The sequence below is a fragment of the Rhipicephalus microplus genome, chromosome 1 (assembly GCF_043290135.1).
Source record: "Rhipicephalus microplus isolate Deutch F79 chromosome 1, USDA_Rmic, whole genome shotgun sequence".
Classification (NCBI taxonomy): Eukaryota; Metazoa; Arthropoda; class Arachnida; order Ixodida; family Ixodidae; genus Rhipicephalus; species Rhipicephalus microplus.
The window spans coordinates 134,454,810-134,467,056 of record NC_134700.1 but is presented as its reverse complement, the minus strand read 5'-3'; the positions used below and the strand labels follow the sequence as shown (position 1 = coordinate 134,467,056).

Genomic DNA, 12,247 nt, shown 5'->3' with positions numbered 1-12,247 from the left:
AAAACATATTTTATTTATTACTTCAGGAGCACTTTCTTGGTCCTTTAACTTTAGCCTATATAAACGGACCACGCGTTTGACAGCGTACAACGTTTGACCTTTTTGTGTAAGAAAGGGCTCACAAGTGAATCTTTAAACGCTTTTAGGTGCAAAAGACGCAAAACAGCGCCTTCTTTGACCCCAAAGCAATATAATGCTGTTAAGCTAGTAAAACGTGCCGCGAACGCTCTGTCTTTTAACGGGAAACGATGATGGTATTGAATTCACGGCCGTGCGTGCGCTTGCTCGGGCAAAACAAGTGAAGTTACGGCGGCACTGAGCAGGCCTGATAATATTTTTCCATATGGCATTTGCCGTGTGCTTTCACATCCTGTGGTTGTCATGACAACTCTAGCGTATTCGTTCCTTGCTTCCGTATGCAGGTTCATCGAGTCGATGCAGTGGGAAGTGAACAATTTTCAACTTCAAGGGATGGACTTCGATTGGGAGGTCCCAGAAGTGTTCGATACAGTAAAGCTTGTCGATCTTATCGAGGTAGGAGGAAAGTTCACTCAACACATCCTCCATTTTTAGCCTTGAATATCAGCTACACTATGATGAAGTACCAGACCCTCGTTACGTGGCTTAGCAACAGCCGTATTCTGTACACTCTTAAAACACTCCGCAGCGATTCCACGTACATGATTAAGCCAAAGTATACATGTAGTGCATATTCACGTACGCAACTAATAAATGAAGTGACCTAAAATGCAGTTTTCGATTTAGCGTGAAAAATGTGGGGGTGCCTAAATACGCCTACGAAAACCGCAGCGCATGAGGTGGTAGCACTACTTATAATGCATAATATAAAAGTAACGTAATTTGATAAATTCATTGAAGTGTTCTGCCAGGCAAGTTTCACGCTGCTAATTGAGGCGAAGCACATTGAAGTTCATTTGTACTTGGAGTGAGCTGCTCAGATAAACTAAATTCATCGGTATCTGTGCAGGAATAAAAGGGGCTTGATATGGCCGGATCCTTAACTAAGCTATAAAAAGGACAAATCCTTGGGAGACCGCAAAAAGAGAACGAATAAAATGCGACTTATTCGGCTTGAATGCATCAAGGTAGCATAGCCTAGCATAGCCATACGCAAACGTACCAACCACATCAAGAACAGATCACTTATCAGAATATAGAATTGTTGTGTTGAAAAAAAACCTACTTTTCTAATCAATCGACGTGCATTTTTCGTTGACAAAGTTAGTTTCCTCTTATATGTACAATACGTCATGCAAAGGACAATAACTGGTTTGTTACGCCTCCCAGTGCTAACGGACGGGCCTCTCAATAGAATTTTAGCATCGCGAATTGTCGGCTGTGTTGTGCATTTTTCACGGTGCGTCAAAACATGGACACCATCAGTTGCATTTAATTTTTGCTAATTCATTATAAACGCATATAAAGCGGCGGCCTTTTTCCCTATGTACGAGTATGTGCATGTAGGAAAATGCGTAAAAAAAGTCAACACCCAAGCACTTCGTTCAAATTATTAACCAGAGAAAGATGAAACATGTGGTAGCGGTGCTAGGCAGTGACTTTTACCAGACGCTCCACTGAAGACTTTCAGAGTTATTGGTACATGCTTGTGCTTTCTAACGAGCTTAGACACACGTTTGGTTTGGGTTTTCTACACTGTTTATTTCACATGGCGCACTTTGTGCCTCTGCTGATCATGATCATTGGCGAGTGTAATTGGGTTGAGTGCATTTCGCGAGGCGTTAATCACAGTGTTTAATGTCGAATCACAGGCAGTCACAAACGTCGCAGCCGAAGCCAAAATGTCGCTATAGAAACACGCACCGAAAGCGGGAATTTGCTCCTATCAACGCGCCCCCGCAATCATCAGCTTGACGCTGTTTGCGCCGGAAAGCGTTTGACATCGCGAGCTAACAAGGTGGTGTGGTTTGCAGGATCCGCCCGTCACTGGCGCTTGCATTTATGTCTGCGATTAAGCTCGACTTGGAAGGCTGTTTAATCAACGGCATGCAGTTGCTGCCGGCACTGTGCCTCCCAGGCCTGTTTTTGTACCCTACTCTACCTTCGGCTTGGCAAGTGCAAGCTCTTTCACGTTTACACTGAAAGCGCTCTTCTGGAGTTTTCCGTGGAATACCCATGTGAGAGGTTTCGGGAGAAACTGACGCGCGCTTGCTTGGCGCTACAATTACAACAGAGTGAATGACGTCACTCATAATGTGGCCAATAGAGCCCGTGCTTGGGTACGACGCTACGGACGACGTAACTGATAACTTAGCCAATGAAAATTGATCGTGACGCCGATGCCGGTTGCTTTTTCGTTTCTGCTAGCCTTTACAGCTTTCGCAGTAAAAAGTTACTCTGCCTAAGTGTACGTCGATCTTTGGTTATATGACAGGGATAAGTGTTCTTGGTTATTAATGTTTCTGCGACCTGACCATAGCCTGACATGTATAATGTATAATTGTACTTGGTTCCTAGGTGCATTTTATGTTATCTGTGTCCTTGCAGCCAAACAAAACAAAGAAGTTGTCAGTGCCGCTAACATCAAGATTTCAAGCATTCACCAATGCGCCCAGCAATAAGTGATTTCACGAGGCTTACGTTGAAACTAAATTGCTAACCACGTGGCAAGGCACTGTAAGGATAGTCCGTTTCTAGCTTCCAGATTTAACGTGAATTTATGTGTGCCATATGCACAACGCTTCCCGATCCTATTGTGGTTTTCGAATTAGTTTGTTCGAATAAACTAGATGTCAATAGGCATTGTGCATCCAAAGGTTAGGCCCTCGTTATAAGCTCCTTGAGTGCCTTTGGTCGGATAGCTCTAACTGCATTACGGAACAAAACATTTTTGGATGGTTCTGTATTGAGACTACAAAAAGCCCCAAACTGGTGCGTATGCTCTGGGTAGCCGGACACAGGAACCTGGTTCTGATACCTCTTTATTACTTTTTCTCACGTATTTAACAGGCGTATAAAGTTTTCTCGAAAACAGAAAATTTTTTCGAAAATTTCAACATTGCTTCTGACCACTACCCCAATTTTACTGATAATTCAGGGTCAATGAAAAGCGTAGCACGCCTCTACCGATGAGACAAAAACGTTCAAGCTCTCTAGACAAATAACTGACGGTGCAATGACTGGTGGTAGAAAGACACACAAATACATGAACAAAAAATAGCTAGTTTGAAGGAATCTGAGTTTCAATTCACACTGTTTAAAATTCTCGCAGCTGCTTCTAAAGTATACATATACAAGCCAATGACCTAGAAACTGTTTGTTTTCAAGTGACCTCCATCACAAAAGCCTATTTTTAAAATGATGTGTTATTGCTACTCACGTTACTCAGTGAAGGTGAGAGAAGAGCCAGAAATTTGCTGAATTTGTTTCCACGCGGAACACGAAAAGAGCTAATGAAGCTCCGGCATGACATATTTCGTTGGAGAAGAGTTGTCCAAGTTAGTAGTGAGGCTTTTTGACAGACGCACTGTGCGACTATTATATCTGAGCTGCAGACAACTTGATACAAAATTCTTACTAACAGAACTTCACTATTTTTTACATTTTTTCTCTATTTTTTATTGTTGTTGTTGTGCACTTGTCAACCTTACAGAACTCTTTAAAGAGCCGTGTGAGTGAACAAATAGAATAATTTATTAATTCATACAACAAATGAGAACATTTCAGCAAGCGTGTTGGCTTGGCCTTGTTGGAAATTCATGCCCGTATACTATCAGCGCCAAGACACACGGGCAGTTTGTAGTCCTCGTTTTTATTCATGTGTTCTCGCTCTGGTAGTTCACTATCATTCTTCACTTCACATACTGGCAAATAAATTTAGCAGCTGTTTGTTTCGTATGTCAAAAAATCATTGCATGTTTGATTTAAAGGGGCCCTCCAATACTTTTTGGGCATGGTCAGAAAATGCTTCCGATTGTAGTTGCGGCTCCCGAAAACACGCGAGCTAGTTATTATAGCGCAGCACGCAACCCGGAATTCACAACAAATTTTTAAGTTCCACTCAAAAGTGAATTTTCTCGACAAATGACAAAAGATGTTTTTATAACACTCGTAGAGAGGGCCCAACCACGGTGGTCTAGTGGCTAAGGTACTCGGAATCCCGGCGGCGGAGACTGCATTTTAGATGGAAGTGAAATTGCTGTAGGCCCGTGTGCTCAGATGTGGGTGCACGTAAAGAATTCCAGGTGGTGAAAATTTCCGGAGCCCTCTACTACGGCGTCTCTTCTATTTAGATGGTGGTTTTGGGACGTTAAACTCTACATATCATCATCACTCGTGAAAAGCCTTCAATCTGCAGCGATTGGCTGATTTGAACGTGGCGCACTCGGTTGTTACAGTAATCGCCGCGGAAGGCCGCGACTCGTCCACGCGTGCGCACCAAGGAGGACTAAAAAGAATGCTGGAATGAAAATCATCGCCTAGGAGCGAAGCCGTGCCTCTGGCAAGATGGCAGCTGCGGCCGCCATCTTACTAAAGGCATGACGAAGCATCACCGTTCAGCGATTAGAAAAAGGGAAGTTTATTGTACTCATAACTTGTACATACACAAAGGAAACTTCGAGAACAAGTAATGACAGTGTATTCATCTAACAAATGATAACCAAAATACAACTGATCACTGGGTATCCCAATGTTACAAGTCAAAGGAAAATGAAAGTGAATCAAATTAATCACATTTCAGAAAATACCACATATGCATGCGTGCTAGAGTGGGCGCATGACTAGTACGAAAAAACTGGAAAGTTCAGATGTCCCTACTTTACTCTGAAGAAACGTGTATGCCATCGTCGAAGAGAAGCCTTTTCGCCACGCGTGTCTAGCTACTGATCGAGGTAATTACAAACAATGAGCCGTATTTTCTGAAGTGTGCGGTAGGTGCCTTTAAGAGGCTTGTGCCGTACTTCCGCTAAACAGCGTCGCCACCACAGTACGTACAAGGTTACTGTAAAGACCAGTCTTGCAAACAGCCCACGTTCTGCTCGCATGGGCACTGTGCGAGAGCCAAAGAGACGTTGTACCATGTGCCAGAACCCTTTCGCCACCGAGCAGTGAAACAGAGCATGTTAGGCCATCTCTCGTTTGCCGCAGTTTAGACAGCGGTCGTTTGGAACGACTCTCCAATCTGCTGACCGGTCACGCGTAGACAATGCTCTCCATCTGCTCAACCAGTCAAACTCGCGCACTGGTTAGGTACGCGATTGGAACACCATCGTTTCCATTTTTCCGGACAGGATGCTTTTTCTTCCTCTTTGCTTAGTCCGCTACTTGTCACCATTTCGCTTATTTCTTGTGATGAAACATCTTCCAGACTGCATGAACCCATTGATTCCACTATTCGTTTTAAGCCACTGACAGCTCTAAAACTTAAGCGGAATTTCCTCTCATGGTTCATGGCATGGATTTGCCGTGAAAGTTCCTTTTAGTGTACTGCTACAGTACATCAAGAGCCTGTACCCGGGGTAGTTTTCGTCATCAAAAAGCTTTTGTGTTTTAATAAAATGAGTGAAATGTGGAAATTTCTTTCGGGTGACGTAGTTTTCCAAGTGCGTCTTAGTGTTACTAGTTCTGGGAAATTCAGTCACCCATACTCGCTTTTGTGTGTTATTTCGTCGGGTACAACTGTCTTTTAATATAGAACAAACGTAGAATTTACACTGACACATTAAAGCCACTTCATCTCTAAGTCGGCAATATTGGTAAAAACATGTTTATTTATTTATTTATTTATTTACAGTACCCCACAGAGCCCTCAAGGGACATTGTGTAAGTAGGGTGGTACAGATAGTATGTTAGAAAAATATATATACATAATATCTACACATACATAGTATTGATGTGCCCAACATCTTGGCAGTGGCAAAAGCTGGCTTCACTTCTGCGTGCAAGGCATTGCGGGAGCTTCTACTCCAGCAATTTTTAAGTGCGAACGCACTTTATAAGCGACACTGAATCCACCGTCTGCAGTGCGCCTCCTCCGCTCCCCTAGCAAAGGCGCGAGGAGTGGAGGGGAGCGTCTGTAGCAATGGCGCAGCGACATCACACACCACGTGATTGCGCGCGCTCCGCCCTCCGCTCCGTGGCTCCGCGCGCCCGCGTAGTCACGACTTGCTCGAGATCGGCAAGTCTTCATAGGTATAGATCCATCGCAGGCATCAACCTCGACTGCGATACGTCCAACAACGAGTACGACGCAATGTAATGCGAGCATCGCACGCGTCGTTGAAGATGTCGCGCCGGTTGAAGACAAGGCAGCGCGGCAAAGAGCCCGTGATGCCGAGCGCAAGCGGGCGAAGCGGGCGGAGGACATAAGCATTATTATAGTGCGAATTCACTCTCGGTGCGTAAACTCACCAAGATTTCCCGAGAGGGTCTAATGATTCCTGGGAATCGCAATGTGATCACACGGAAGAGTTTACCTTAACTCACTGGCGAATGCCAACGGATTTTAACTTTACTCTCCCTCATTGCGTCACCCCGTGCATTCGCACTTAACCATGTTCACCCTCGGGGAAATGCTTGGGAGAATATATTTTTTAACCCCCCTTGGTGCGCATCCAGTCGTACATAAAAAAGCCACGAGTAACTTGAAAAAAAAAAAGAAAAAGCGTTCAAGATCAAGAGGCGTGCGTGAAGTATTTCCATTGTCCTGCCATTGCTCCCTGCGTAGCTTGCAGCGCTTTCTTCGGGACAAGAAAGGAGGCAATGTGATCGCCACGTGCAAAAAGTCTTTTTAACTCTGATCGTGCCTCACAGACTATTAAAAATTTTGCGGCGTTGAATTCGGGAGCGAATGAGCACTTTTAGTGAATTCCTTCCATGTTTAGTTCAAAAATTGTTTCAGGGTCCCTATAAAGGCCCTGAATGCTTTATTATGAACATTACTGTGGTCTGAATCGTTGTGGTCTGTCTTTCATACTTTCATCCTGCTCAGGATATGTCTGATGAATTTAAGAGGAATCCAGGCTATCCTCTTATTTTCTCTGTTGCTGTGCCCTCTACTATACCAGTGGTTCTGAAACGATATCACGTCCCCAACATCACTAAGTGAGTATGATTTGTTTATTTTACTAGGGTAGGATAGAATTTTGCAAGGATAGGTTACGATCTTAACGACGCTGTTTCACGTGTTCGAATCCACTCTGTCTCAAGTCCTCCGTCACGACCTAAAATTTTTCATGTAGAACTGGAGCATGAATATTATTTCAACATTTACTAATCGCATATGCGACCATCACATCTGCACATTTTTCAATGTGAAACCTATCCTTGCGTACCGCAAGCATCTTTCTTGTTTATCTGCGTGTCTATGTATTGATCTCTCTGTCTAGCCGCTTACGTATGAATGCTCTCACGAGCATCTCTCTACCCGTGGCGGGAACCAAAATTAGTATGAGAGGGTAAGATGGTGCAGAGAGCGAAAGTATAGAGACGTGAGACGACGTCGAAGGTGGAGACGGGGCCGTACTGATGTCGCCCCTTTATCCCAGGCCTGGTTTGGAGCCACGGTGGCTGCCAGTGTCCGATACGCCAGGCACGTGAGCTCGTTCTATTATCACGCATCTCGATCTAGCAGCATCAGCTGCGTGAGAGGCGCCGCGTGGTGGTCAAGAATTGATGATAATGATAATGGCACTACATGGGTTTCATAAACCCATGTAGTGGTCATGACAGATAATGTCACAGTCCCGCTGCGTACGTCGTCAAACCCTTTCCGCCAGACGTTGGCACATACCCGAGGGCGGGTATTGCCACTGGTATCTGGGTACGTGCCACACGTGACTGACACTTAGTACCTATTTATTTGATTTGCATACACAGATGCACAAGGACACAGAGGACAGAGGGAAAGAGCAAGCTGGCAACTGCCACCTGGAAGGGCACAACGCCTGCTCACTCTTTCGGGGGGAGGGAAGAAACAAGGGAAACAAAGATTGAATGAGAGAAAGGGGAAAGAAGATGAGGAAGTGAAAAAACAAAGACGTAGACTTCGACAAGCATGAGTAAAAAAATAAATCAAAAATAATAAAAACAGAAGAAAAATAATTTTAAAAAAGAATAACAAGACCGTCTATAAACGCGTGGCCAGGTCCGTTTGGTTTATAAATGTAAGGAGAGCTCGGTGGACCTGGTCGCTTCGGGAAGTACTACACCTTGGAAAGAGGTAGTCGTCTAGGGTCGCGCACTTGAGTCCTTGGAATTTATATTCCTTATTCAGCAAAGACCGCTGCGTAGAAAATGTGGGACATTGCACTACGAGATGCTCAAGTGTTTCGCAGGAGCCACAAGCTGCGCACAACGAGCCGTCCACCCGCCCTTGACGGTGTAATCGTTCACGCACTAGCACCGAGCCCACTCTTAGTTTGTACAACAGCGCTCGGCAAATACGAGGCAAGCCACAGCCACGAACACGGGGAGGGAACGATTCATTCGCCACACGCTGGTCTGGGTGCTGCTTTAGGAGGTGTCGGCGTATGAGCAGACGAGCGTTGTCCATCGTACAAAGAATGCATGGTTGCTTATCCTTCTTCGTTGCCATAGATACCCAAACTTCTTCATTGCCCGAGATACCCACGTGCAAAGGTACCTACTGTGCAGCTAGGCATACTCCACGTGACAGAATATTGTTAATGGATTCCATGATGCTGCTCAGAATAGGGCTGTCAGTCTCCTTGCTGGTGAGTCTGATAAGGGCACCACGAGAGTCGGTTAGGATGACAACCTTCGATGCTGGTAACCCTTCTTGTACGTACGTAAGGGCGACATCAATCGCTGCTAGCTGAGCTGCTACCGACGTAGAGGTGGTGCGGTATTTTAAACAACCATCTGATATCGGTTGAAGGGCAGGAGAAAGCTGCAGAGGCGCTCATGCCATCGCTGCGTACAGAAGCGTCCGTAAATACTTTTACATAGTCTTCAAAGTAGTCAAATAAGTGGGAATGGGCTAATCGGTATAGTTCCGAAACAGGTTGGTTATACTTTTTGCGTATTTATGGAATCGACAGATGGGTAGGGAAGGTACGTGACCTTCCGTTAAAGGTTATCCGATCAGTAAAAACAGTCATTCATAGGTTTTGACTTGGTACAGCCTACACGAAGGCTTTCCTGTATAGAATAAGGAGAGCTGGCAGTCCCACCTGCTCATGCAGAGAAGCTCAAAAAGATGTAAAGCATATTCTTCTGCATTTTAAAAATCATGACGTACCTCGAAAGAACCTTTTTCAAAAACTCAAATCTTTGGATAAGCGACCTCCATCAATTGCAAAAATCTTGGGTCCATGGCCAAAAGAAAAGCTACAAGCCACTGCAGCACGTGCAGTGGTTCACTTTCTGGAGGAATCAGAAATAGCTCAAAAGTACTAAACAAAAAAAAACAAATGTTACGCGGTATGTTTCAAAACGGTATTTTCCTGCTTCACTACGATAAAACATGTCTGTATTTAGGCGACAAGATCACCTTACACGTTTTATTGAACTTTGAAGTTTTTGTGTAAACACTTAAATTGGCGTGATTACTTGTGTGCATTTTTTGTTGTTTTTTTACAAATTCAGTGTGGTGCGGACACAGTTCTACGCAGTGTGGACTCATTTCTGTGTAGTGTGGACACTCAGTGCGGAAAAACGTGAACTCATTGTGTAAGTGTTGTGCTATGTACATAAGCATAACCTTGTGTTTGCTACTGAATGTGCGATGTGGACTTTTGTGCAAGAGAAGAGCAGTAGCCGGCGCCTCGCATTGGCTCCAACCTCTCCTTACATACATTTAATAAAAAAAGGTACATGGCCTGTGCTCTGTCGATGTTGGCAGCTGAATAGTTTGGCCGGAATTGCCAGTAATGTCATTCAACAAAGCCGCCATTTTACCCATTCGAGAAAGTGGGCGCTCTAACAGCATGTTAAGGAGTGTCTTGCCATGTGGGGATCGGTTCAGACGCTCAATATGATGTACCTCTCTCTGGTCAGCTTGCAGTTTTAGCGGCAACTGGTGTGCTTCAGTCATTAGTGGGATGAATTGTGCTTCACAAGGTAAGCCAAACAGTACTCGGAGGGCAACACGATGATCCTGTTTCAGCTTGGACATTAAAGCAGGCGGCACATTCAAGACTGGCAAAGCATACATCACTCAAGAGAGTACAGTTGATTGGTAAACCTGTAGTGCCGTCTTCTGATCCATGCCCTCACTCCTAGCAGTCAAGGCGGCTACATACACGAACAGGGACTGCGCTTTTCGTCTCCCAGTTTTCACAGCAGGGCGCCAAGAAAGGCGATCATCGATGATTACATCCAGGTAGCGATGTTGGTGTACCCACTGTATAGGTGTGTCTCCGAGGTAAAGCCTGCTAAAGCTTTGATGAGCGCGTTGCCTTGGATGATACCCGATGGCAGCTGACTTCGCAGGTGAAACCTGCAGGCCAACTTCCACCAAGTATTCTGAAGTTGCATTCAGAGCTCGCTGCAATATACCACGAAGTCATGGACCATACTGTGAAGGACCACTTACCCACAGTGCGACCTTTAAGGCATTCCGACCTCGGCGTTCCAATCCTTCAAGGCATTCCAACCTCGTTCATTCCTCGCAAGAATGCCGGCTGCGTTTCCATCTGTTTCCACACTCAAGGCATGCTTATGTTGCACAGAACGTAACAGCCAGCCTCGCTCACCAGAGCCGTACTTGATTACCCCGGATTGCCGCCCTCTCCTATGAAGTATGTGCAATCTACGGAACATGATTGTGATGTGGAACTACAGCCTATTTGGACATTTTTTGTGTTAAAAGATTGCTTGTTTATCGTGTATGGTAATATGTAACGTGCGCATTCTTTCATAGGGAGGGGGAATCCTGTAACGTAAGGAGGTAGTGATGGTTGGTAGTAGTTGAGGTGGAAGAAGTCAGAAATGGAATAAACATGGCGTAACATGGCGTGTGAGCTGGGCCATGTCTCCCATTCATCATAGCGGCATATATTTATATATATATATATATATATATATATATATATATATGTATATATATATATATATAAATTATTATAATATATATATATATATATATATATACTGAAGAAGTATTCCAATGGGCCAAACGTACTTGGGAAGAGAAGAAAAACCACTTAGCGGTTGTCTTAAGATTATTACCAACGGTTTCGACCGGTGGAAGTCTTCGTCAGGGTTTGCGAACAATATATATATATATATATATATATATATATATACAATAGATCCTCCTTGAGCGGTCACAACGTGGTTTATTTCGACGTTTCAGCCTAGAGTCTGGCCTTCATCAGAATTGATGGTACAATTTGTTGGTGCTCACTTTATATAATCTTAAATCAGAGGGGGAGAGAGAGAAAAAAAGAGGGAACAAAAAAGAAGAAAAAATGAAGAAAAGAAGAAAGAAAGAAGAAAAAGAAAAAGGGGAGAATATAGGGTGGACTTCCCCGGGCGCCCCCTTTCACTCTTCCTTCCCCTTCCCCACTCTATCTCTCTCCCTTTTCTCCTCTTCACCTTTAGGATGTCTGCAGCCTGTGTATCCTTCCTTTCACTGAAGCATTGTTCCCACCCAGACTGCGCCTCCAGGCTCTGGCGGTTTGGTGTGGGGGGAGAAGAGCTTTTTGAAAAAGTTTAAGCCTTTAACTACTCAGCGCCCCGTCGACATCTCATCGTAGAAAGATTCGGTCGCGGAGACCTCGAAGCTATCACGGGGTGGTCGACTCAACCAGTAGCTCCCGGCAATATCCATTCATTACAACAAGACACCCACGACGAGAACTCTGCATATTAACATATTCCAGCAGCCCATGACAAGAACTCTGCATATCAACATACTCCAGGAACCCCGCACCCACCCAACATCAAAGACGTGTTCCCGACGATCGGCGAAACTGTGACTCCCGCGAGCCACAAGCGCCCCCTCACCATCATCAACAGTGCACCACAACTAGGGGGGAAGTTTGCTGGACAGCCAACACGCGTCCCTTCATTGCGGATTTCGAGACGAAAAGCACTACACGACAGCACCACTACACCAGTCCTCAAAGGAAAGCATGCCGAATTACGAAACCACGTCCCTCTATAGTGCACCCCGGGACCGGAACTACCTATGAATACGTTCGCCGGGAGCCCAACGCCGAAATTCTCCCTACAACGACGAAGGCCTGCCGGACATGACTACAATCTGCGGAATTCATCAATGTCATCCCCGCATCCAGAA

The 12,247-nt window shown here is 44.9% G+C and overlaps 1 protein-coding gene across 2 annotated transcripts in view; it reads left to right on the top strand.

The window, feature by feature from the left end:
* LOC119177855 (acidic mammalian chitinase) overlaps window positions 1-12,247 on the top strand; it is a 126,110-nt gene that overhangs the window by 68,101 nt on the left and 45,762 nt on the right. For both annotated transcript variants that reach the window (XM_075887389.1, XM_075887390.1), the window contains exons 5-6: window positions 423-534; window positions 6,971-7,083. In XM_075887389.1, coding sequence (XP_075743504.1) covers window positions 423-534; window positions 6,971-7,083 — 225 coding nt within the window. The remainder of the gene's footprint in view (window positions 1-422; window positions 535-6,970; window positions 7,084-12,247) is intronic.